Source organism: Hemicordylus capensis, chromosome 1 (genome assembly GCF_027244095.1).
Source record: "Hemicordylus capensis ecotype Gifberg chromosome 1, rHemCap1.1.pri, whole genome shotgun sequence".
Classification (NCBI taxonomy): Eukaryota; Metazoa; Chordata; class Lepidosauria; order Squamata; family Cordylidae; genus Hemicordylus; species Hemicordylus capensis.
The window spans coordinates 405,313,378-405,341,193 of record NC_069657.1 but is presented as its reverse complement, the minus strand read 5'-3'; the positions used below and the strand labels follow the sequence as shown (position 1 = coordinate 405,341,193).

Sequence of the window (27,816 nt, the reverse complement as noted above, 5' to 3'; positions counted from 1 at the left end):
TTCCAGTTTTACTAAGAGATGCAAGAGATTGAACCAGGGAGCTTCTGTATGCAAAGCAGGTGCTCTACCACTGAGCTATGGCCCTGAGTGAAGTATGGTCATAAGTTAAGGCCACAATCTTCTTGTGCCCCTCCATTAATTTACAAAAGATACAATGATCTTAATAATAATGAGATTGTAAATTGTGATTGTAAACAGCAGCTCAAGAAAGATTGAGAGTTATTGCAAGCAATGCTTAAATGCATTTGGATTGACTTTGAAACTGCATTCCATTTTCAGTCCAAAAGATTTTGGTGGTTTGACAAAGTTTGAGTCAATATTTCCCCCCTCATTTTTATTTATTTATTATATATGGTTCCTTCCCTTTTGGCCTTGTTAAAAAGGATGTTCTTTCTTGACTTCTTTAAAAAATGGAAGTATTCAAATCCTTAGAGAGCCTGCTCTCATCAAAATTTCTTCACAGTTCTGCAGAGTAGGAACTTGGTCAGTGCTTCCTTGCTCCTGCAACACAGGCAGACTTTAGGAACTTTTGTTTTTAAAATTAAAACAATTTGTGGGGCAACTCTACATTATCCAATTGGCCCATTGTAAATAACTTAGTACAACAAATATTCAAGAAAAGTTTAGCATAGAAACATAGTCAATCATGTCTCTTCTTGAAGCAGCCCTTGTACAAAGGATCATTTGGTGGAACCAACATCATTTTGATGAAAAAAGTGAATCATCACCTTAAAATATATATATTGGGGGAGATTGTTGCTACTGATGGAACTAGTATTTGCAGCATGTGTAGAAGAGCAGTTTGGACAAAGTGTCCTCCCGCCCATGTGATTTGGGAATGGTGCCCTAGAGTGCCAGGAGAAAAGAAGAATGTGCACACTCAACATACTTGCATGTCCTTTGCACACATGTGCAGCAAACAAAGAGGTTGTTCACATGACTGGGCAGGCAAGGCGGTGGGTGGGGAGAAAGCTGGTTGAATTCACCTTCCCCTCAGACAGGTGCTTGATGTTGTTGGGAGCGCAGATCATGCTCCCAGACAATCCGCACTGTGTGGTGCAGCATGGAACTCCAGAGGCTGGGACGATGAGTCCCAGATATCCCACAGTGCACTGTGTGACATGCACGATGCATTGGGGGATTCCCCAAGGATAGGGGTGCTCTAGGCACCTGTCTCTGCATCCGCTGAGGCAGAATGTAGCCCTAGCAAACACACGATCCAGAAGCCCAGGTTAAGGGCTTGCTTGAGCCCTTAACCCCATCTAAGAGCTGGGTTTCAAAGCAGGGCTAACAGTGCTGCCCCACCAGGATCAGGCCTGATCTCGGCGGTTCTCACACGCGGCCTAACCCAGGCTGAACTTCCCTAGCCTTGGTTAGGGTGCACCTGAGAACAACCTCAATGTATTGTCCAAACAAGCCCACAGTAAGCAAAACTCAATGAGTACCCCTTCTTAATTTTATGTACTATCTACTACTGCTACAATATTTACACACCACTCTTCAACAAAATAAATACATCTTAAGTAAAGAAGATGTGAGATGGTTCCCTGACCCCAAAGGGCTCACAATCGAAAAAGAAACCTTAGGTAGACACCAGCAACAACCAATGGGCGCTTTCCAGATTAGACCCTGCAACGGGCTCACAGTGAATCTCTGAAGTGTGCTTCCACACTTCCTGTGTTGTGACACCACAGTCCCTACGCTGTTCACATTTCCGATGCCTTGCTTCGGAAATCGTAATCGAAATTTCGTAATCACTGCAATTTATTGATAAAATGTTGTATGTCTAGCGTAAAAGGGTTGCTGGGTTTTTTTTTTGGTTTTTTTGTTTTTGTTTTGTTTTTTGGTTGTTAGTTTTTGCATGACTGCGCACCCTGCTGGGTGCTTTGTTATTTACGTTTTGAATGTGATTTGCCTGAATGGAAGCATTTTGCCGCTGTTGAGTGGCTAACTGGAAAGCGCCCTGGAAGGACACTGTGCTGGGGCTGGATAAGGACAGTTGTTCTTTCTCTGCTAAATATAAGAGAATCACCACTTTAAACAGTGCCTCTTTGCTCAGTTAGCAGGGGTATAAATATCTCAACAGTTCCTAATTGCCACAGCTATTTGAAATGAAATATTTGATTAGGAAAAAGTTTAATAAAGCACAATTAATCTGGTTTAAAAGTTACATTTACATACATTCAAATGTTTATCTGGAAATTATTTTAATTAGAATACTTGTTTAAAGGTGATAAACAACCATGGTTTATGCAACACCAAACTGAGTTCTATAGAGACATTTCTAACCTTTCCATCTCAACAAAAGAAATGAGACATGGCTCTGTGTGATTGCTGGAAGTGAAACCAAAACAGAGCACAGTTTTACATTTGCTTTCACTTGCAGTCCAAGATGAAATGAAAATCTTAGCTTTGGCTGTACAAGCCAAACCAAATCCAGTCAGGTGAATTCATAATTTGATTTTAAGTTTGGATTATTGGCTTTATTTTACTTCCTGTTTACAAATCATTAGGGCTATGCATGTGACACCACACACACACACACACACACACACACACACACACACACACACACTAACTGCATGAAAAAGTTAAATTAAAACTTTGAAACTGCCCAGTTTGCATTTGCTAAGCAGGGTCTGCCCTGGTTGCGTTTGAATGGGAGGCCATATGTGAGTACTGCAAGATATTCCCTCAGGGGATGGAGCCGCTCTGGGAAAAGCAGAAGGTTTCAAGTTCCCTCCCTAGCTTCTCCAAGATGGGGCTGAGAGGATTCCTGCCTGCAACCTTGGAGAAGCTGCTGCCAGTCTGTGTAGGCAATACTGACTCAGACAATGGTCTTACTCAGTATATGACAGCTTCCTATGTTCCTATGTTCATTATGCTGCTTCATTTTATAACATTAATTAATATCTTGGAAATAAAAGAATTTCCACAGAAAAATATAGAAGTGAGAAATTTCCCAAATGCATCACTAGCTGGAAAGTATGTTTGTGCAATCTTCCTCTGCTTCCCCCCCAAACTTACAGTGATCCCATTATGATAGCAATAATAAGTATTTCCAGATGTATACATGTTATCTAGGCATAGTCCATGAAGCTTTGGAACAACAAGTGCAATTCCATGAAAGAGCTCGTAAACCTTTGCTTTCTCATGTAAGAATGCACACAATTAAACATTATTCAGACTAAGGCCAGAGTTCAGCTATCCCCAAAGTGCCTCAGAACTCAGGGGAGGTGTTAAAATCACTCTTTTCCTCTGGCTGTGAAGAGGAAAAGACCTGGCCCCTCACTGGGAACCCTAAGTCCTCACTCACCTTCCCCATGCATCCTCATCTTCAGTGTCAGGTTGCTTATGCACCCTCAACACCTCCTTAATTGCCTTCCAGTCCTGTCATCAATCAGTGGATCTCCTGAGATGTAATCTGCTTCTCCGCCCCTGCCTGCATCTTCCTACCCAACCTGCTGCTCTGCTATTGTGCTTGGGTAGTGTCCTCCAAGCCTAGAAGCTCCTTTACCGGCTGAAGCCAAAACACCAGGGCTCAGTAAGCCTGGCGGTGCAGGATCCCAGCAAGGAATGTGTACAAAATCTCAATTATCACAATTAATTACTGTTGTCTGAGGCCACAAATCGTTGGTGGTTCATTCATTGATGGAGATGCATCTTTTCTACACCATTACTGCTGACCAGGTTTTGCAGATTGTCTTCCCTTTCCAATGGGTCATCTATTGCCATGTGCACATTTTCTTCATTTTATTGGAAACCCATAAGGTTAATTGAGCAGAAGTGGAATGAAGTATGGGGCAGAGATGCTGCCTTACCCCTAACTCTTCTGCTCTTGCTGTATTCTGACCTAATAATAATCAGTGAGTGTAATAATAAGTGAGTGTAAATTGCCATATTGATCAGCTAGACATCACAGAGAAGGGTTCTAGCCCCACAGCATTCAACAATGTGAGCCCCCACCTACAGTTTGAAGTGATACAGCCCAAACATAGATTCACTGCCTTAGTGTCGTAAATCTGTTAGCTTGTCTCACCCAACAGGATTTACAACCCCTTCAGCACTCCCCCTGTAAGTTAACAGAAAGCAGCAGCGAAGCTACATGAATAACTGAAAAGAAAACAGAGTGAAGAATGAAAGAGCGAAGGACACCAGAAACCAGGAATTAACGGAACAAAGCAGGAAAGCATAAACAAGGCACACTGGAATTCGGAAAAGTTAGGAATTCAGAATAGCACACGAACTGCGGTCAGCGACATTGCTAACAGCATCTGAGCAATTGACAGACTGCTAAATATATATGGTTCAAGAGAACCAGCAACCAATCAGGCTTCCCTGAGTCAGCACTTCTGCTTCCTCTCTTGTTATCTCCTGCGCCTGTGGGACTCCCACTGAGCTTGCCTCTTGAGACGTCTTCTCAAGACAGGTGAAATCCCAGGCTCCACCTCATCCGAAATCATGTGTGGCAGCTGTTCCGAACCCTCAGCTCCAGAGTCTGGTCTCCCTGCCAAATCCTGTTGCTGTGCCTCTGAGCCCTTACTAGTAGGCGAATCCTCCTGCTCTGACTCTTCTGAGTCACAAGTCTGAGCCATGACACTTAGTGATGACAGAACTACATGTAATTTCATGACTGTTTTCCATGAGGGCTTTCTTTTATCATGTAAAACAGTGGCTTCAGGTTGAGCAGAGGACCAATTGTGGGGTCGAGGGGGGGGGAGTTGGGGAAAGAGTCCATTCAACAATTTATTCCCTCAAAACAGGTACTAAACTGTTTTACTCCTGAAAGTACAAGAGATACATTAACCCATATCTTTTGCTTCTTGGCCAGCTGGGGGTAGTGATTTTGAACAAACAAATGATTGAAAAGTAAAGGGTGAAGCAGGCTCTTTATCTTTTCCGAAGCCACATATCCCACATGAAGAGAGCCAGAGGAACTATAGTCAGCACCTCTGCGACAACAGTACCAAAACCATGCCTCATCTTCTGACTCAGAAGAGTGCTGAGGACTTGCCGGTCCTTGTAGGGGCAGCCTTGCTTCACCACAGTCAACACTTACAAAATCAGGCAAGGCCTGATTAAGAAACAGAGAGCCTTCCCTAGGGAGAAGAAGGGTCAGTTCACTCTGCCTGGGCTGCATCCAGAAAAACTGGCAGTCTGCTCCAAGAGGCCACAGGAACAACATTCCTCCTGGCTACAAAACCCAGTATTGTGGGTTCCTGCTTGGAGCTGTCCAAGGTCCTGACCCCTTTCCCTTCTGAACTATCCAAAGTCTGAGTTCCTCCAAGGTCCCTGCCCTGATTCAGACTAGGACAGAATAGGTCACTGGAAGGGATGCTCCTATTCCTGGAAAGTATGCATGGGTATCTTATGGTCACACATGGCCAAAGCAATAGTTTCTCTTCTTAGATATTTCCCCCCATGATGTTCCACCCATCACTTTTTTCTTTTATGAGCTGCTCCCAACGCTGGTATAATTAGCCATGGGTCACACAACACTGACACTTCCAATTGGAAATAATAAAAGTTGTGCTACATGGCCAAAGTATGCTTTATTAAACTAACCCAAATGTCTACCCAGCAGCTTGTGGGGAGGGGGGGCATCAGGAGCCTTTACAATTACAGTAACCAGAGGCTGCAAAAGTTGCGGCAGGAGAGGGGAGCAAGAGTTCACTTTATCCCCAGTGTATAAGAAAAGTCGCTAACTTCTCCAAAGGTGTTATTAGATTGAATTGAAAGCAACATAACCTCAGTGACCCCCATCTTCAAATGAATGCCAGATCTCTCTTTATCTGGCATTTAAAATCCTCTGACTTTTTTCAAACTTTGGACAAGTATTTCATTGTAGGACTTTATTCCTTTTTCTGCTTCTTCCTTTGATTCTTCTCTAAGAGTTACCAGAGACCAAGCCAGTCTAGAAGTCATGCCCCCTGAGCTAGACACCCTGGACTTGAAATTTAGGTATCTGCTGAGAAGTAGGTCTGGTGACTCAGTGACACGGGTACTGACTGCCAGCAGTGTTCTCTCCTTCTTGTACTGGAAGTAAAATAGTTTCTGGTGAGGCCGGTCCAAGGTATTTTAACTTCTAGGTATACAGATTTATTTATTTATTTATTAAATTTTTGCCTCACCTTTCAATTTAAATAAAGCCCAATTTCACTCACATAAAAAGATAAAAACAATCATAATGAATTCAAACAACCATTCACTGAAGCACCCAAATACTCAAGCACAAAACACACATTGCACTGTGTCAATTATGGATGTCACACATAGTTTAAAAACCTCAACCCTATGCAGATATTTGTTTATCTGCCCATTGGGGAGGAGTTCAGATCATGCATTCTTTCACTCTGCCCCTTCATGGCATGCCTAGCTTCAGGTCTGTATGATATCTGCATGCTGAAATATCATATTTACATAGTGTCCTATGCAAACAGGACATGTAAAGCCCAATGCATGGAAACCCAGCACATAGAATCTGGATGCAACCTTGCCCCCCATTTCAAAGTACTAAGAATCTAAAGGCATTAGTTCTGTAACTTGGGAGCTGAATAGCTTATGACATGAATGGACTACCATATGAGGTTTAAAAAGGCACTGTTATGTGGGGCAAATCTCCCTCTTGTTTCAAGAACTAGGCTCCACTCTTGACTGTGGCAGAAGGCTTTGCCTTAGGAGAACAGCAAGAGCAATTTGCTCTGAGGCTTAGTTGATCAGCTTTAACTTACCATTTCTGGAGACTCCCATTTTTTTAAAGGGAGAGGAGTTGACACCAAACATTTCAGGAACACCATACATACATTCCTATACATTGAGGCTGTTCTCATGACAAGCCTAGCCTGGGCTAGGACAGCCTAGCCTGGGCTAAGCTGCTTGCGTGGAGTGCCGGGATCTGTGTGGATCCCAGTGCTCCCACCCAGCCTAACCCTGCTCCCAAGCCTGGCTCTTAGCTGAGGTTATGGGAGCAAGCGCTAACTTCAGTGATAACTAATGATAACTTCAATCTCTTACAAATTGCCTCTCTTGTTCTGGTTTCTTTTTGCAAGTTTTTTCGACTGAAAGAGTGAAAGATAGATCAATCATCATTCTTAGTATTTGGTATAATTTATTTTGAATGCAGAATTTATGTTTCTTTGGAACATACAGTAACTTGGAAGATTTTATTTCAGTAGCATAGGCTATAGAACACAAGTGGCTCTTAAGATTCCCTCCCTTTGTATATAGCCATTAAGGTTGGTCTGGCAAGCAGAACCAAACCTTCACTTGTGGTTCAGATCCCAAGGGTTGCTGCCTGCTTGACGAGATCATCTGAGGGGGCTCTGCTCTGGGTGCCAACAATGAGAGAGGCTCGGTTGTTGTGCACGCAGGACAGGGCCTTCTCTGTTGCTGCCATTCGCAGCAACTGTGAATGGCAGGTGGCCATTCGCTCCTCGGACTACATCACAGTTTTTAGAAAGCTGGTTAAATCTTGGCTTTTTATCCAGGCCTTTACATGATTGTTTTATTGCTGCTTCTGTGTGTTTTTATCCATGTATAGTTTTTGTGTTTGTATATTATATATTTTAAATCAGATTTGTTTTCATATTTTTAGCTTAATACTTTTAACTGTCATTTTTATTATATGTGTTTTAACTTTTGTAAACTGCCTTGGGATTGTTTTTAATGAAAGGCGGTATATAAATTTAACAATATAAATAAATAAATAATTAAATTAAATAAAAATAAATAAATAAATAAATAAATCCGAATGTACCCCAAACATATAAAATGGAACATATAAAGAAACACTCTACTGAATCTTATTCACTTGTTGATAACCCTCCATCTGTATTACCAGGGTTGTTTCCAGAATGGAATTTAAAATTGTTTCACTACGTATAGGCTTGGTGTGCATTCGTACAATCTGGGTTTTGACACTGTCTTGCATATGGGAACAGCAAGGTGCCATTCGCACAGCCACAGCCTGTATTTGGATCTTATCTTGACATTTCAGGTTTAAAGTATTGTATGTGTGTGATAAAATAGTACCTGAATTTTTAAAGTTTTGATAAACTGGGTTTAGTAAACAACTTAATTCAACGGGCTTCCTCCCAAGTAAGTGTGCATAGTAGGACTGCAGCTGTATTTTTCCCTCTGTGCCTTTTAGTATTTGTGAAGTTTATGATTATCCTTGTAGTTGAAATGACCCATCTACTTCTTGGTCTAGGGAGACAGCTTGTGTGTCTGTTTTGCTTTGGTCCCCCTTTCATTCTCTTGTGCAGCGGTACCAGCAGTACCACTGGTACCAAAAAAAATTGCTAATTTTTTCTTTTTTGCAAGAGCCTGGTGCTCTTGTGCAAATTCACCAAGGGGGGGGTAGGAAATGAGGAGAGGGAAAGCTGTCACATCACCCACCCCCTCCTCTCTCCTCAGAGCCTCAGCACAGGAGGGAGTGGTGTAAAATCCAACATGGCTAACTCTAATCAGCTTCAAAACATTAGGGTTTGCCATTGGATTTTACACCACTTCCTCCCGCACAGTCTGGAAAGCACCCAGTAGAAACAAAATACTCTTTTCAAGCCTATTTTATTTTGAAACAGATGTTGGGGAATAAAGGAAAGGAAAGTGCTGTCAGTACTACTTGAGGTTTTGGTACAAACTGAAAATGTCAGCCTTTTGACAATTATATACAATTGCTTTATTTCTTTTATTGCCAGAGGTCATGCAAATAGGCTTTAACCTTTTATTTCGTAATGTCACAAGCAGCAAAAAGTGTCCCTCAGGATGCCTGGAGGGCTATGTTCTCTTTTCCCCACTTCTATAAAAATATGGCCCCAAATACTGTAGTTCCCATCAAGGGAACATAACACCTGTTTTTAACCCCATTGGAGGTTGATTTCCCACTGTGTCAGTTGGCACTTTTCTGCTTGAAGCCTATCTGGCTTCTGCTATCTTATAAATTCATACCATGTAAATAATCATGTTGGCTAAATAAAAGCAACTGCTAACAAAAACTGAACAAACTTGTGTTTAAAAGGACAAAGATAGCTTTGCAATTACAGTTTGCTTTGGCACTCTGGTTTTGGTATCTGGGAATGAGTACAATTCTGCATTGATTGACATAGCTGTGAATCAAGAGATTTAGTTTCATTTCAGCTGAGAACTACTATCAGTAGTCATCTCATTTGAAAGAGCTGTGCCTTGAACTGGGATCTCCTGGTTTGTTTTGTGCACAGGAACTCAAACAGGCCTGGAAGCAGGAGCTCTTTCTTGGCTTGTGCTGGTAATACAGCTGTAATGGTGACATCTCAATAAATCACCAGTAAGAGAGATCAGGACTGGAGAGGCATAGGATAAATACTGCTAGCACAACTGCATTTCAAGTTAGCTGAAGGTGACGAGTCTCAGAAGTTTCAGGAACACACAGGCTTCCTCTGAAGAACTGGAGACCATTACCACAATTGTCTTTAAGCTTTTATACCCTGCTCACCCCTTGGAACTTCTGTCCATACACATCACAGATTGTTTACCACTTGTCTACATGCATATAAGAGAGCCAGTGTGGTGTAGTGGTTAGAGTGCTGGACTAGGACCAGGGAGACCCGGGTTCAAATCCCCGTTCAGCCATGAAACTAGCTGGGTGACTCTGGGCCAGTCACTTCTCTCTCAGCCTAGCCTACTTCACAGGGTTGTTGTGAAAGAGAAACTCAAGTATGTAGTACACCGCTCTGGGCTCCTTGGAGGAAGAGCGGGATATAAATGTTAATAATAATAATATGGATGAGCTTAACAATTTAAGCTTTTATACAACAATTAATTGTTGAAACGTGTTGATCTTTTTATTGGTTGTTTTTATTGTCTTGTAAACTGCCCAGAAAACTTGCGTTTTGGGCGGTATAAAAATGTGTTAAATAAATAAAATAAATAAATCTCCAATTGGGAATTAACGGAAGGAGTGTGATTCTGTTGGTCCTTTTGGATCTCTTGGCAGCTTTCAATACTATCAATACTACATAGTATGCTTCTGGAGTGTCTGAGGGGGTTGGAGGTGGCAGGCATGGTGGCTGCTCAAAATCACTGTTCACCATAGTCAACACAGTTCAAGAGACCTTCTGCATTCAGGTGGTTGTGTTAATCAGCACCCATCCAAACTGACCTCTGTGAAATCAAAGAAGAGATACTGTGAAGGAATGTGTAGTGGATTAAAGCCTTTGTCTCAGAGCAAGCTCACGTGAGGGAAAGAAATGCTGAATCATTCTTGCTGAGCTGCCTGACTATGCTTTCCCTATTATTTTTCTGTATTATTGGTAGGTTCAAAAATGGCTGCTGCCACCACCCTTCTTTATTACAGAGCTTGAACCAAGGTGGCCAGAATCTAAGGGGTATACTCGTGAGTCAAATGGGCCGTAACCCAAAATTTGGCTTTTAAAAAGCCAAACCTGGCAACAGACGCTTGAACCTCCCTAGGCTTGGGGTGGAATCCCAAGGAAACCCTCTTTATTTTGCTACTAGACAAGTACAAAAATCTCCCACGTGCAAGCCTACACGTGATGAAAAAACTGATAGCTGCTGAACACCTGAGGAGATGTGTTTGCACCAGAGAAATCCCCCTTTAGTCCCCACCCCCTTTTCTTGAGTTAAAAACCAACTTGGAGAAGCTTGTAAAAGAAAAGAACAAAAAGAAAAGTTTTATTCCTGTACTACAGACTGCTTCCTTATGAGGCTTACTCAGCTTTTAGTTACAGATAAAAATACTCATTAGGTTACAAGAATACTTCAAAAGGACCCCGAATGATGTTGGGGCAGCACACTTAAAAAATCTTGGTTACCCAGTTGCAAAGAACAGGAATGTAGGAAAGTGCAAAAGCACACTTAAATGCATAGAGTCTTTTGCTACGCCTTTGGTGTATGGAGCATAGGCTAGTATTTCTTAATTCAATTAAGTTGTAGATAAACTATAATAGAACAGTATCAGGAATATGCAACACACATACAAAAGGAATGCAACTTCTAACACAAAGTCTGACTAAACAAATTCTGATTAAAGTCTGACTAAACAAATTTCCCCTAGACTAAACTTCTTGAAGCAAAAGCCCAGGCTTCCTTTTCTTGAACTCACCAAACTCAAAAGGATAATTCAAGCTTCCTGCCCTCTTAGTTTTCAAGAATCTGCAGTCATTTTCCTGCAGCCATTCTTCCTGGCCACAGGTCCTTCTTTAACAAAGAACTGCCTTCTTCTTCCCAAAAGCTCTCTAGGTCCCACCGACCTAGTGTGCTGATTGGCTGAGCCCTGGAGTTCACCAGCCTGTCAGTCAGGGCAGGGTTCACTTCCAGTTAACTTTTTAGGGGGCGGGGTGGCTGATCACTACAGGATGGCAGTCCATTCTCACAAAGGAAGCCCAAACGACCCTAAATGTCTTGCTTTCAACATGTTTTCAGTCTGCAGAATTCAAGTTAGCATCTGGTACTAAGCCATGCCAGCCACGTCCTTCTTCCCAAGATGAATACAGAAGCATGCTGTCTAGGATCTAAAGAAGTTTACTTAGCAAATGAAAGGGGATTCTCTTCCTACCTTCTCATAAAAGCACACAATGTAAGAGAGTTTCTGTCTGTTCTGCATTGTGTACAGAGACAAAACTAGGTCTCTCCAAAGTTGAACGCTTAAAATGCTATATTGTTCCAAGGCCACAGGAGAATGAATGCTTGAATTTGCCCTGAATGGCTTTTAGTAAGACAGCAACAAAGAGAACAAGAAAATCAATATAAATGTGGGGAAATGCTGAAATAATGAGTGTCATTTGAGGCGTAAAGGCCCTCAAAGTGAATCAAAGCTGTCACTGTTTGGGCTTTGCAGTCATCAACCACATTGTCTCCTCTAAGGCAACTAGTTCAGCTGCTAAAGGAAGATGTTGCAGAGAATATACAGGCTGTACATTCATGAAGGTAAAACCTGGGGAAGGCTCTTCAATTTGTCCACTTGCATGAAATGCAATGCTTGTAAGTGGATTTCAAGAATGGGATACAAACACTGCCTTGTCATGGTAGGCTGCACTGAACTGGGTTCGTGAGTCAATCCACATTTCCCCACCACTGCAACAGGGCAGGAAGGTTGTGCTACACTAGAAGCTGAGCGCACCACTAAGTTGGGGAGGAGAGCTGGTCTTGTGGTAGCAAGCATGATTTGTCCCCATAGCTAAGCAGGGTCTGCCCTGGTTGCATCTGAATGGGAGACTTGATGTGTGAGCACTATGAGATATTCCCCTCAGGGGATGAAGCTGATCTGGGAAGAGCAGAAGGTTTCAAGTTCCCTCCCTGGCATCTCCAAGATAGGACTGAGAGAGATTCCTGCCTGCAACCTTGGAGAAGCCGCTGCCAGTCTGTGAAGACAATACTGAGCTAGATAGACCAATGGTCTGACTCAGTATATGGCAACTTCCTATGTTCCTATGCAGTGTTGTGCACAGCTGCTACATGCGACAGTTGTTAATTACAGAGGGCAGGATTGAGAGCAAGATTGGAAACAAGTCATTTAGGGGCCATGTTAAAGACCAGGTACAGCGGCACCTTAAATGGAGAATCAGGGCCAGCTCTAAGTTTGAGGGGACCCTGGAGAGAGTGCCCTCCATTGGCCCAGTCCTAGGCCTGTGTCTGCCCAATGTTCTTGGGATCTAGCTAGATGGTGAGTGGCAGCAGCAGCTGCATCAGCAATCATAGCAACTCAACAGCAAGATTGGTGGCAGTACTTTTTCTCGGTGCTTCCATAGCTAGAGGAATGCCATTTGAATGCCCACTTCCCAATGCCTAGCCCCTTAAAATCACTCCAGCATCACCACTGCTGCCTGTTGCCAGTGCTCCCTGTGGCCCTATAGGGCCACATGCATATGTAGGACTCACCTGGGGGAGGCTATTGGGTGGCAGATGATGGCAGGCTACAGCAGAAGTGGGCAATAGCAACAAGGACATCCCAGCAGGCTGCCAGCAGAGGTGGCAGGCTCCCACAGGGCACTGGGGCCCCACCAGCACTTTGCCAAGGGTGCTGAGTGCTGATGCTGGTTGTGCCACCTCGCCAGAGTTAGGCCAGCCACAGCAGTCATTACCTCACCCTGCCAGCTTCAGTTTTGAAAAATTCAGCAAAAATGATTGATCTGTCTGAGCTTGGTTAAGTACTTTAGCACTAAGCAATAGTGTGGTTTTTTTTAAAAGGATGTCTTTTTATATAGCAAATACTCAGGAGATTTCATAAATAATTTTGTATTTCATGAATTTTAAGCACCATGATTGACAAGTTGGCAGGTGCCATGAGTTTTCCTTGTCAGCTGCTTCTTTTGTGATTAAACTGTTCCTCTTTTTAGCCTTCCTGTTTGTTTTCCCTACTAATATTTATCCATGTGATAATGCTCTCAGGGTAGTTCCATGAAGCAGGCTTGAATTTGCCACTAGATATCATTGACCTCCAGATATCTCCTTAGTTACCAGCTAAAGGATTTTAGCTGTTATTGCCCCCTTAGTAGAGATGTGCAAAATGATTTGATTTGAATTGATTTGAGCTCAAAATGGGCCATTTCAAGTGATTCAAACTAAAAATGAATGCCCTTAAAATAATGGGCCTGTTTTGAGTTCAAATCAAAATGATCCCATTTTGAGCGGTAGGTAGCACCCATCATGCCCTGACACCCAACCTACTTTGGTGTTCCTAGGAGCGACCATTGGGGAACAATGGGGTGTTTCGAGTTCCCTATTGTTCTCTATGGCTGAATCACTTGAATCAATTCCAGGTTGATTCGTTTAAACAGCCAGGTTTGGCTGCCGTTTTGACAAATCAATTCAATGATTTTGCAATTCGTTTCAAGCTTGAAACAAATCGCAAAATCTACTTCGTGCACACCCTACCCCCTAGAATCTAGATATAGTTTGTCCTCCAAATATCAACATGAGACTGGATCTGACATGCCCTGCAGACTTACAAAGGTGGAGCACCAGCTTCATCCTCACAAGAATCAAACTAACTGCACACAAGGTCTGCCTCACAGTTGCAGTGTGCAGGGAGCGAGAGGGGAAGCTATTTTCCTTCCTCTCTCCTCCCTGCAAAACCCCTTTCCACATGCAGGAATATGTCTGTGAGGACTTCTTTCTATTTGTTTTTGTTTGTTCCTTTTTAAAAAAAGCATTCTTGGTACTATTATGCTGATTGCTACAAATATTTATGTACTGCTTTTCAACAAAGTGCTCAAAGTGGTTTACACAGAAAAATAAATAATAAATAAGATGATGCCCTGCCCCAAAAGAGCTCACATTCTAAAAGGAAGTATAAAGTAGCAATGGAAGGATGCTGGGCTGGAGCTGAATAGGGACAGTTCCTCTCTAAATATAATCACCACTTTAAAAGGTGCTTCTTTGCTCAGTTAGCATGGTTGAGCCATTGCAGATTAGTAGCATCCACATGTCAAGTTGTTGATGAGATCAGGCTGAAGATTTTCATGAGGAGGGTAAAAATGGAAAAGAGTTACATGAAAGAAATTCAGGCAAGGTAGAGTGCAATTCAGGCAAGGTAGAGTGCCTGCATTAAAATAGCTGCTCTGTACCCTTTGGAAGTCGGATTAATCACACTCACGACTTAATAAAGAACATAATGGAGAAATGCTTCCCATGTCACAATGGTCCCCTTTGATAATACTAGTTCCCCAGTACAGGAACTCTGGACCCAGAAACGATTGGCAGATGAATAGCTCTTTCTTGATTCTGTGGCTATAATGCCCAGTCATTCTTCATTGGTCTGATTAATTCCAGCAATGAGAAAAACACTGTCATGCTAACTACTTTTATTACCCCCAAAGATCTCTGCCTCTCATCCTGCTCTCCCCTTTTTTATGTGTCCCTTCTTTCCTCAGCATTTTATTCTTAAGATTGTAAGCCTGTAGACTGTCACCACATTTGTTATTTAAAAATTTAATTTCTGCTGTGTTCAAAATTTAACATCTGTAATTTCTTGCCTTGTTTTTAAGGGGATTTGTACCATGGATATTATTTTGTTTCTGTGCAAGGCAAATTTTATCAGCCCTGATTTTCTCACCCCCTTCCCATCATATAGGTAGAAAACCTAGCTTATCAATGAGGCATTTCACACAAGCAGTGCCAAAAAGAGGTCTGCAATGAAAGCAGGTTTGCCCGCCCTGCCCCACAGATTTGTTTTATTTATTTATTGTTAGATTTATATACCGCCTTTCACTAAAAACAGCCCCAAGGCGGTTTACAAAAGTTAAAACACATAAAAATGATTTAAAAGTATTTAGCTAAAAATATAAAAACAATCTGGTATTCGGACAGATGATCGCTCACCCTTCCCTGGGCGGGCGGATCACCCACCCAGATGAGCGGCTGCTCTCCTGTGGTCCGCCTGTGGCTTGCCCTGTGGCTCCGGGGGTCAAGTGCAGGGAAGCACCACCATGTGGCACCCCATCCCCCAGACCCCCAATAATGTACTATGTGAGTGCGTGCTGCATTACTGGGGGGCCCTCCCTCCCGAGTGTGACCGCCGTGGCTGTGAGCAGCCGCGGCAGACACTCGATTTAAAAAAAGAGGGTAAGGGAGCACTTACTCTCTTAACCTTGTTTAAGTTGGAGGCTACACAGGCGGGTTTACCACCATGTAGCCCCCGGGAACAGGCATGATCTCAGTGGTTTGCACGAGAGAGCAAAACCAGGCTGGGCTCCCTTAGCCCGGTTTTGCTCGCTTTTGAGAATAGCTTCTATATGTTTTACATAATTATGGCATACACTAAATTCCTTCATGTAATTGTTGGTTTCCATGCTTTTCTTACATTTGGTATTAGTCACTTTGGGTGAGAAAAGGTGAGATACAAGCAGTAAATAAGTAACAAAATTAAAATTATGATACGGTTTGATTTCAACCACCTTGGACTATATGTACTAAACTTTCTGAGCCTCTCTGAAAATTGCACCTTTAGTGAATGTCTCTTTCATCCAGCTGGGACCATTCTTCTTTGAGATGATGATAGCAGATCAATGCTTTTGAGAAATTAATGATACGTTGTCCTGCATTTGCCCCTAATGTGAAAAATAAATATAGGTTTAATTCTTACCTGCACAAATGATTTTTGAGAACCTGATTTAATACAAGGCCAATTTCAGTGGCCAACATTCAGAATAACGACGTGCTTTCAGGAGGGTGTTTTTCATCACACAAAAAAGGGTGATTTTGGTGATATCTCTGACCTCCACAGCTGTTGGACCCTCACAGACATATTTTCTGAAGGCACAAGTAGTAGTAGCCCTTCCTTCTGTACATGATAGAAAATGCTCTCCTGTATTATGGTTCAGCCTGTTCTGTGTATAGGAGATATCAGCACTAACATGATAGGCCTCTCACATTTCACATCCTCCCTTTTCCTGGTATACATTTCTTGAGCTTCCACTCCCAAATCCTGCAGCTGCTGATGTAGGAATGGAGAAATAACAATTATAATGCTACAGTGCTCTTCTCCTCTGATAAATTGCCCTTCAGAGGCTTTATCTAAGAATGATATGATGGCTGACATCCAGACTAAAGAAACAAGTGTGCTGTGAATGTGCAGCATGCACTATCAGGGAGGGACAATTTTTGTTGCCAAATGTGATGCCTGAATGTGATGCCCTTCCCACTGTAGCCAAATGTGATGCCTGAAAATATGTCCCTGAAGGCTGTGCATCCTTCAGGGACATTTGTTCTAGGAGTTACAGAAGGCCACAAATCACTTCTGCCCTGCAATGTGTATGTGTGTAATATTACTGCAGGCATGCTTTGTTAGTATTGCCAATAATGTTACAAGAAAATATATCTCCTTTTCTTTTCTTTTATTCTTTTTCCAAACATGGAAAGCTCTAGCAAGCACTCATCCAGACAAGCTCTTAGTTACTTCTCTTCGTCACATTTGCTGTCTTGCAAAAGTTGAGCTGTTCCCTTCAGACATACACCAATGTACAAATATATTCCCAACTATGTGAATCTCTTTCGCTTCACATTACTTCCATGGAAAACAGGTGCTTCTGTGCTTCCAGTAATGTTCTGAAAAATCTAAGCTATTTACATTTTGAAGCAGCTGCCTCTTCCCAGAAGCAACTATTTCTTAGAAATTTGGTACACACTTTGTACTTTTTCACATCCTTTCCCAATGAAAGTCAGTTCAGCATCTACACAGCAAGTTTCAGCAGCCACAGGAAAAGATTCTCTAAATTACAGCATATGCTCTCAAATTCTTACAAAGCCAATAATAACCAATTATATTTTTCCCTCTTTTATGTTCCTGGGATGTGTGGGGGTGTTTTTTTGGGGGGTTTGTCACATTTTCAAAAAGATATATTCTTTTCTTGACATTCTATTACAGTTCTTCATTTTTATTCTTTTGCTTAATTGAAACCATAAGAGAGAATTTGTTTTTTCTCCAAGGAATAAATTTTTTAAAAACCCCAAATGCATCAATATATTCAGTATATGTCTTGGAAAGAAAAGTAAACATGCCAGCACTTTCCAAATTCTTAAATACAACTTCAGAGACAGGAGAAGTGAGAGGGAATATTTTCATAGTCTTTGTCTATCCAGATAAATTAATTTATGTTAAAAAAATTTCTAATCCAACTTTTCCTAAGCTAAGGCTGCATTCTCATCATTATGGTGGTCCTGGTTAAAGAGTTAACCAAGATTGTTGAGCCCTGTGGAGCTGGTTGTGAGAATGCAGATATCCCAGGCAGTCCTGGTCAAATTGCTGTGGTTAAACTGCATTTAACCAGTATAGATATTGATATGGTTTGATAAAGACTGCACAAAAAACTGCATTTTCAGAAACAGCTTTGCAGAGCTCAGCAATCTTGGTTAACTCTTTAACCAGGATCACTGTGATTGTGAGAATGTAGCCTAAGAAAATGAATATCAACCACATTTTACAATTAAACTATAATGAAATAAAACTCATTGCTTATCTCCACCACAATTCAGTGTGTTGCAAAAGTTGTAGCTCATGTTCTCTAGAGTACACCCTAACAAACTACATCCATTTTAAATGGACAAACCTTTCCCAGTGCCTTTTGTATGTTGGGGCTATTCTTACGAGCAACAAAAATCGGGCTAGGAGAGCCTAGCCCGATTTTTGCTGCTCGTGTAAACCACTGGGTTCGCAGGTGAGCCCGGTGGCTTACAAGCATCTAGCCCGCTTTTGTAGCCCTCCTCTAAGCCTGGGTTTGCGGAGCGCTTGATCCGCAAACCCGGGCTTCCCGATCATAAGTAGCTGTGGCGTGGCTCCGTGCCATGGCTACTCACGAGTAGACCCCCAGAGGGGAGGCGAAAAGCCGCCTCCCGGCTCCGGGGGGTCTCCCCAGAATGCCCTGAGCACTCGCGCAGGGCATACTGGTGCTTCAGGGGGCCACATGGCCCCCGAGCTCCCCAGCCCCCGCCGGCTCCATCATGGAGCTGGCAATTGTGTGGGTGAATGATCCGGCCGCCCAGGCTCCCGCTCTGATCGTGAGCGGGGAGAGCGGGCTTAGCCCACTCTCCCTGCTCTGCTGCAGAAACCGGGTCTCACTGATTGTGAGACCTGGCTTGTTGAGTGCCTTTCAAATTGCCATTATCTTATTGGTTGGGAGCCCTGCACAATGCTTCCAAGTCAGTCCTAGGCACAGCCAGTCTCAGCCAGGACTTCTCTATCTACCATATCTGCATAACCTGCCCTCCCCAGCTCCTTCTGTTGAACTGATTCATCAGACTCCAACAACAGCTTTCTTTTTGCCTATCCTTGAATGCACTTGAACCCCACTGCTCCTGCCGAGCTGTTAAAAAAACAAACAACCCCCAGACTTCTGCTTAGGGGATTTCTGTTTGTTGAACTGACTTTTTTTTTAATATATCCCAAGATTTTAGATGGTGCTGATCCTCTCCATACAGACATGTTCCTCAAAGGACTGTTATCCTGTTACACCTACTCTATGGTTTCTTTTGGATTTGCTGTTGCTGCTGCTTCTTTTTTTAGCATCTCCTGAATCACAGTGCAAGCATATATTGTCTTCATTTGCCCAGGGGAATGAAATCAACAAAGGGTTTGCTAATGTGCACTGATTAGCACCTGAGGCTTAGAAGGGCAGGGGGCTCAACCACTTGAATCACTTCCCCCAACAGGTAATCTTCATGAGAATATTTTTTGTTAATTTTTGTTCCACAGGGAATGTTTATATTCATCCTCGATTGTCAGTCACAGTATAACACAGGACTAGTTCTAGAGGACTTTGAAGTGGCTCTTTTACGATGACTTAAATGATTAGAATAATGAGCGTAAACCTGCTCCAGACAAGGGATTGGACATCTGCTGCTCAATTAGCTCTAATTTAGCTTGTTTAGAAGTGATTTGTGCCAATGCCATGCAGTGTAACTCAAAGTTATTGTGTACTCTCATAACTTTTACTTCTAGCCCAAGGGACCCAACAGATTTCTCAAAGAGGACTAATCAGTCTCCACTATTAGTCAAGCTTTAATAAAAATTCCATAGAAAACATAGATAATGTTATCCTTTAAGGATGCTAATATTTAGATGTACAAACAGGAGAGAGAGAGAGAGAGAGAGAGAGAGAGAGAGAGAGAGAGAGAGAGAGAGAGGTTTCTCTCTGTCCACTCTCTCTACTCCATGCATAATTTTATAGACCTCTATCATGTCTCCACATAGTCGTCTCTTTCCAAACTAAACAGCCCCAGATGATGTAGCCTTGCTTCATAAGGAAGGTGCTCTAGGCTCCTGGTCATCTTGGTTGCCTGATCAAGATGATCCAGACCCCTGATCATCTTATATAATGACATTATAATATTAGCATTTTTATTTCCAATCCTCTTCCCAATGATCCCTAACATGGAATTTGCCTTTTTCACAGCTGCCACACATTGAGTCAACACTTTCAATGAGCTGTCCACCACGACCCCAAGATATCTCCCCCGTCAGTCACTGACAACTCAGTGTATATGTGAAATTGGGGTTGTTGTTTGTTTTGCCCCAATACGCATCACTTTACACTTGCTTACATTGAACCACATTTGCCATTTTGTTACCCACTCACCCAGTTTAGAGAGATAGTTTTGGAGCTCACCACAATCTCTTTTGAGTTAACTACCCTAAATAGTTTAGTGTCATCTGCAACTTTGGCTGCTTCGCTGCTTACTCCAACTTCTAGATCATTTATGAACACTGCTCCAAGTACAGACCCTTGGGGGAGCCCACTACTTACTTCTCTCCATTGTGAAAACTGGACATTTATTCCTCTGTTTCCTCTCCTTCAACTAGTTACTAATCCACACATGAACCTGTCCCCTTATCCCATGACTGCTAGGTTTACTCTAGAGCCTTTGGTGAGTGTCAAAAGCTTTTTGGAAGTCCAAAAAGCTATTATACACATAAACATCTCTAAGATAGGCATTGAGACATACATCTTTTTGGATAGTGCCCATACGTAACACTTTCTCCTTTCCAAGGTAAGTTATTACTTTGATCTCCTTTAAAAGGGTGCTTTCCCCCCTTATTATGTGATTGAATACACAGCACACAGTGATTGCTAAGTATAGAGGCCTCCATAGTGCTCAACTGAGTAGTGTTCAGAAGCTGTCTAGGTGTTGGGATTGTTTTTAATACTCATTCCATGCTGTTAGGATTTGAGGCTGCATTTGAAATGTCTGTTTAGTACCTTTGAGGCTGCCCAGAAGCTTTTGAGGGAGAGTTTAATGTGCAATATTGCACTCTTATCAATGCATTTCCTCATATTCTAAGTGGTATTTTGATAAATACACATTTTGGACTTTTAATCATATTTTCTGTCAGCGTTCTGCAAACGTTAAAGCTTTAAACCCCTTTGTTATTACTTTCTCCGTGATTTAGAGTCGAGCCTAAAAGACAGGTCATAACCATTCACATTTGTAATATTTATGATGCATCAGTAAAAGTCCGCTTTCAAGTCACTTGTGTTTATACGCACAAGGCATGAAAGAAAATACATTACAAATACAGCTTAAATTATGTGTAGTCTTAGTTTTCAGTCAATTAAATCATTAATCAGAACTATAATCAATATTAATTTCATTTTCACTGGAGAAAATTATAAGAAGGTCCTGGGCAAAATCTATTTTCGTACAATGGAAGTTACTGTAATTTGTTCCATTTGTTTCCTATTTCTTGCGAGGTTCCTTTATCTCCGCCCTTTAATTAAACATGTTTTTTCCCCCTTAATGACTCACAACAAATATAGAACACTAATTGTTTTCTTTGCCAAAGGTCATAAGTAAGGCCATCTCTCTGGTTTGGATGTGATAAGGGAAATTTAACATACCTGACACAGAGGTAAATTCATCAGTAAGATATGAATACAATGAATATTTCTATACTGCTTTTCAATGAGTTCCCAAAGTGTTTTACATAGATATAAATAAATTTTAAAAATGCATTATAGCACTAGCACTTATAGCACTAGCATTATAGCACTAGCACAATGGGTACATAGTGCTCCTTTCTACTCTCACATGTGAGCAAACAAAATTATCATCTACTTTGAAGGAAACAGTTAGAAAACACAGCAGATCTCAGCAAGCTCTTCTTGTTTCTCAGAAAAGGACTCCCCCCGCCCCCAGTTTGAGAGCTTCAGGTTTTTTGCCAACACCTGAGCACCTTATAGGACTGACCAGGGCACAACACTTCCATGACCTCACAGTCAATCTCAGAGAAGAATCAGGCTGCTGTAGTAGGTGCCAGGATTAATAACACCTACACAACCCTGTTGCAAACGGTCACTTCCTGCAATATAATCAGCTCTGAAAGTCTGAGTATCTTGTATTTTGCAAGAGCTGGGTCATATCAGCAGCAGGGAGTGGGAGTTCAAATCCATAGCTTGAATCTTACAAAATCCTGAACCTAGATATTTGGAGAATGAACGTACAGTTGTGGCAGATGCTGCGTCAAATCTCAGATAATTACAGGAATGGTTTGTTTAAGGCCTTATGCTGAAGACACCAAAGGCTCCAATAAACATCTGAAATACAGAGGTGCCAATCAATATGTCCTTTCTTTATTCTTATAAAATTGTATTGGTCTTACAATAGAAGAAACAATCTAATAATAACAACTCATCCATCCCTCTTCCTTACCCAACTGAAGAAGATAAGGGGGAGGAAGCATTTTAAAAAGGCTGTGGGCTCATCAAAACATGTAGCAAGATATAACAAGAGAAAAAGAGAGAGAAAGCTGAATATGAAAGAAAAAATAATGGCTAACTGGGCAAAGAGGCACCTTTTACTGTGGTGATTCTCTTTATTTAGCAGGGGGAGAGTAACTGGCCCTATCCACCACCAGCACAATACTTCCAGTGTGTGTCTTGTGTTTCTTTTTAGAATGTGAGCCCTTTGGGGACAGGGAGTCATCTTATTTGCATGTTATTTCTCTTTGTAAACCGCCCTGAGCCATCTTTGGAAGGGCAGTATAGAAATCGAATTAATAATAATAATAATAATAATAATAATAATGATGATGATGATGATGAAGACTCGATGTCTGGATAAAACAAACCAGTCAATAACACCTGTCTGACTGTGTAAACAAGAAATAATAATAATAAAAGGGAAAATAGAGTTCAGGAGAGAAGGGAAGGGTAAGTGCAGCAGCACAAGACACTATGCACATGAGGACAAAGTTCCTCATCAATGACTCCTGAGGAAACTTAGCGGTCATGGGATAAGGGGACAAGTACATGTGTGGATTGCTAACTGGTTGAAAGACAGGAAACAGAGGGTAGAGATAAATGGAGAGTTTTCACAATGGAGGGAAGTAAGAAATGAGATCTGTACTGGGACCAGTGCTTTTTAATTTATTCATAAATGATCGAGAAGCAGGGGTAAGCAGCGAGGTGGCCAGATTTGCAGAGGATACCAAACTCTTTTGGGTAGTGAAATCCAAAACAGAATGTGAGGAGCTCCAAAAGGATATCTCCAAACTGGGTGAGTGGGCGACAAAGTGGCAAAGGCGGTTCAATGATGGCAACTTCAAGTATACGCTGATGGGATCTGAGCTGTTGGTGACTGACCAGGAGAAGGATCTTGGGGTCATGGTGGACAGCTCGTTGAAAGTGTCGACTCAATGTGCGGCAGCTGTGGAAAAGGCCAATTCCATGCTAGGGATCAATAGGAAGGGGATTGAAAATAAAACTGCTAACATTATAATGCCCTTATATAAAGCTATGGTGCAGCCACAGTACTATGTACAATTCTGGTCACCAGATCTAAAAAAGGACATTGTAGAAGTGGAAAAGATGCAGAAGAGGGCAACCAAGATGATCAAGGGCCTAGAGCACCTTTCTTATGAGGCAAGCCTACAACACCTGGGTTATTTAGGTTAGAACAAAGATGACTGCCGGGAGAAATGATAGAGGTCTATAAAATCATGCATGGTATGGAGAAAGTGGATAGAGAGAAATTCTTCTCCCTCTCACATAACACTAGAACCAGGGGTCATCCCATGAAATTGATTGCCAGGAAATCTAGGACCAACAAACAGAAGTACTTTTTCACACAACGCATAATCCACTTGTGGAATTCTCTGCCATGAGATGTGGTGACAGCCAACAACCTGGATGGCTTTAAGGGGGGTTTGGATAACTTCATGGAGGAGAGGTCTATCAATGGCTACTAGTCGGAGGGCTGTGGGCCACCTCCAGCCTCAAAGGCAGGATGCCTCTGAGTACCAGTTGCAGGGGAGTAACAGCAGGGCATGCTCACAACTCCTGCCTGTGGTTTCCAGTGGCATCTGGTGGGCCACTGTACGGAACAGGATGCTGGACTAGATGAGCCTTGGGCCTGATCCAGCAGGGCTGTGCTTATGTTATGTTCTTATGGGGGCTGCCAATAAGAGCAGCCAGTACCAGGCTATGGAAGTCAAGCCTGGGCTTGCCTGCCTGTAAGAACCCGCCTAGGGCTCCCTTAACCACATTTCCCTGATTGTGTGCAAGCACCAGCTGCTTGCATCTGGCACTGAATGTTGCCTGGCCATCACTGGTGGAATCCCCACAGTGCATTCCGCATGGACGTGGAGCACTGTGGGATTTCCGGGGGTCAGGATGACGCATCCTGGCCCCCATGACTCCGTACTCCCTGGGGCAGCAGTGGACCATCTGGGCACACAATCCGCATGCCCAGATGGTCCTCAGAGATCTTCTGCAGGAAAGGAAGACTTCTGCAGCCTTCCCCGCCACACAACTGCCATCCCGCCTGGCTGGTCATGGGAACAACCTCATGGAACCGCTGTCCATAAAGATGCAGAAAATTTTGCATAAGAGGAAAACCTGCATAGAAGTGATTGTGAGGAAGCAAGGTAGGCCGAGAATCTACCCAGTTTTTCTTCCTGCCTTCTTCCACAGAACCACTTCTACCCAGATTTTCCTCCTTCCTTGTTTCCACACAACCAAAAATTGGGAGCACACAAAGCTCCAAACTGTGGTAGAATACAGTTTTTGATTGTGTGAATGACCTCAGTGAAAGGAAAGTAGGCTGGTTAGTTCTTACTAGAACACCATGTTCTTCTTCAATGCAAGGTTAAAAAGTTAATTAGAATGAGTGAGCCCAGCAGAGCTGATTGTGAGAACTCAAAATTCCAGGGCAATTCTGGTCAAACCATTCCAGATAAACAGCATTTAACCAGGGTATATCACCAGGATTCAGTCCTGGTTAAATGCTAGTTAACTAGCCTGGTTTAACCAGGATTGCCCTGAAACTCTGGGTTCACACAATCAGCTCTACTGGGCTCACTAATCCTGATTAACATTTTAACCAGGATCTTTATGATTGTGTGAATGCCCTCTATGTAAACTAAATACCCTTCGAAGTCATTCACACAATAAAAAGTGAGCCTTTTTCTCACGACAAGTGAGAAAGGGCTACCCAGTTTGCCGGTGGAAGCCCAAAAGCCCTTGGGGCTATTCTCACGGCCAACAAAAATCGGGCTAGCATAGGCTAGCCCAATTTTTGTTGGTCGTCAGAACCACCGGGCTCGCAGCCGAGCCCGGTGGTTCTGGAGCGGCTAACCTGCTCGAGAACCCCTGGCAAAAAGCAGGTTTGTGGAGCTAACGCTCCTGCAAACCTGCTTTTTGCGATCATGAGTAGCCGCGGTGCGCCTTCATGCCGCACCTACTCATGAGTAGACCCACAGCCAGGAGGCTTAAAAGCAGCCTTCCGGCTCGGGGGTCTCCCCAGTATACCCTGCGTGCTTGCGCAGGGCATACTGGGGCTTGCAGGGGCCGTGTGGCCCCCGCTCCCCCCACCCCCCATCGGCTCTGTCTTGGAGCCAGCCATTGTGTTGGAGGCTGATCTGGCTGCCCAGGGCTCCCTGCCCGCTCGTGAGTGGGGAGAGCGGGCTTAGCCTGCTCTTCCCGCTCAGCGCCCTAAACCAGTTCTCACTGATCGTGAAACCTGGTCCCTTATCTTACACATGAGCAAGCTGGCTTCCTTGGGTGGGCGGATCACCTGCCCAGATGAGCACCAGCTCCTCCTCTTCCTCCTACGGATATTTATATACCGCCCTACAACCAAAGTTCTCAAAGCGGTTCACATAGAAAAATAAATAACACATAAATGATGATGATGATTGATTATTTTACATTTATATCCCACTCTTCCTCCAATAAGCCCAGAGTGGTGTACAACATACTTAAGTTTCTCCACACAACAACCCTGTGAATTAGGTTAGGCTGAGAGAGAAGTGACTGGCCCAGAGTCACCCAGCAAGTATCATGGCTGAATGGGGATTTGAACTCGGGTCTCCCCAGTCCTAGTCCAGCACTCTAACCACTGCACCACGCTGGCCCCAAAGGGTTCACAATCCAAAAAGAAACATAAGGTTGACACCAACAACAGCCACTGGAGGGATGCTATGCTGGATAGGGCCAGTTGCTCTCTAAAGAGAATCACCACTTTAAAAAGATGCCTCTTTCCTCAGATCAGCGTGCCAGGACACATCAACCTGGATTGCCGTGCCCCCCAGACCTCCAATAATGCACCGTGCAAGTGCGCAGTGCATTATGACTATTCCCCTCCCCTCCCCTTGTCTGCCAGCCACAGGAGCAAGCAGCTGTGACTGACACATGATCACTCAAACGAGTATTCTCCTAAGCCCATTTTGAGGGGAGGCCTCATAGGTGGGTTTGCCGCCAGGATCAGGCCTGATCCCGGCAGTTCACACGAATGTGCAAAACTGGACTGGGCTCCCTTAGCCCAGTTTTGCATGCTCATGTGAATAGCTGCACTGTGTTCTAACCAGGTTTGGGAGCTGTGTGTGCTCTCCATTTTCAGTTGTGTGGAAGCAAGGTAAGAGGAAAACCTGGGTAGACATGACTGTGTGTAAGCAAGGTAGGAGGAAAAGCTACCCAGGTTTTCTTTCTACCTTCCTTCCACTAGGCTTGTGCATTTCGATTCGGGTACAAAACATTTTGTGCCAGAAAATGGCAATTTCGGAGGTTTTGAAACCAAAACAAAATCAAGAATTAAAAAACAGAGATTTTTGTTTCCAAATCGAAATGACTGTGTTTCAGACAGATTGCTTTGTTCTTTGGGAAAGCATTGCAATTCAAATTGACTTATCTGACTCTCTCCACTCCAGCTGAGGCACTGAGTGATTAGCAGAAGATAAGATATGCAAAAAGCTGTTGAATGGTTTACATAAGAACATAAGAACAGCCCTGCTGGATCAGGCTCAAGGCCCATCTAGTCCAGCATCCTGTTTCGCACAGTGGCCCACCAGATGCCGCTGGAAGCCACAGGCAGGAGTTGATGGCGTGCCCTCTCTCCTGCCATTGCTCCCCTGCAACTGGTACTCAGAGGCACACCCTTGAGGCTGGAGGTGGCCCACAGACTAGTAGCCATTGATAGACCTCTCCTCCATGAAGTCATCCAAACCCCCTCTTAAAGCCAACCAGGTTGTTGGCCATCACCACATTCTGTGGCAGAGAGTTCCACAAGTGGATCACGCGTTGTGTGAAAAAGTACTTCCGTTTGTTGGTCCTAGACCTCCTGGCAATCAATTTCAATCAATCAAGTATGTGTTGTATTCAGTGTGAATGAAATGCAAACAGACCTTGCAAAGGGATTTGGAAGACAGCATTTTGAGACAGAAATACCCAAATATCTTTGGGAGCTCAATGCAATTCCAAAGCTCTTGCTAAAAGCCATGGTATAAATTGTGTGGAGAAGCTTTTCAAGAAGCTGGTTAGGAAAGCTCTGAAATTACACAGATTTTTCTTTCCAAAGGTTTAGAAAGAATCTCTTGACTTGTTCAGGGGTCTTTTGAAGAGCTATTTTGTTTTTCTTCTGATTTTTATGAGTTATAGTGGTGTCTAAGTTTTGTTGCCCAAGTTGAGCAGTCTAATGAAATTTAGGCCACAATGTAATTTGATGGGACATGATGTCTAAGCCAGTGGTTCACAACTTTTGCCATTGCAGGGACAGGTCATCCACATGGGACCACAGAAGACAAAAGGAGGGGGGTGGGGAATACCCCTGTCAATCTATTAACATCTCCAGGAATGTTAGTTGCTTCTCTCTTTCTTGTAACCATGATCCATGGTTTTGCACTTTCTTAAATGCAGTGATGATAAATCTCAACAATTCTGAACAGTAGGCTGATTTGTTTGGACTACAGCTCACTCCACTTCAATTAAAAAACATTTGAAGCTGTTCCATAGTACCAAGGCAGTTCATTGATCTATCTTGCTATCTCAAATGACCTGTGGTCGCTCTTCCATGGGTAGGGAGTGTTTTTATTGAAAGATTGCTTGAATCCAC

The 27,816-nt window shown here is 43.0% G+C and overlaps 1 protein-coding gene across 1 annotated transcript in view; it reads left to right on the top strand.

Moving 5' to 3' along the window:
- LOC128339408 (ALK tyrosine kinase receptor-like) overlaps positions 1–19,273 on the top strand; it is a 621,195-nt gene extending 601,922 nt beyond the window's left edge. The window contains exon 6 of the mRNA XM_053283273.1: positions 19,187–19,273. Within this exon, the coding sequence (XP_053139248.1) occupies positions 19,187–19,273 (87 nt within the window). The remainder of the gene's footprint in view (positions 1–19,186) is intronic.
- Positions 19,274–27,816: the final 8,543 nt, after the last annotated feature.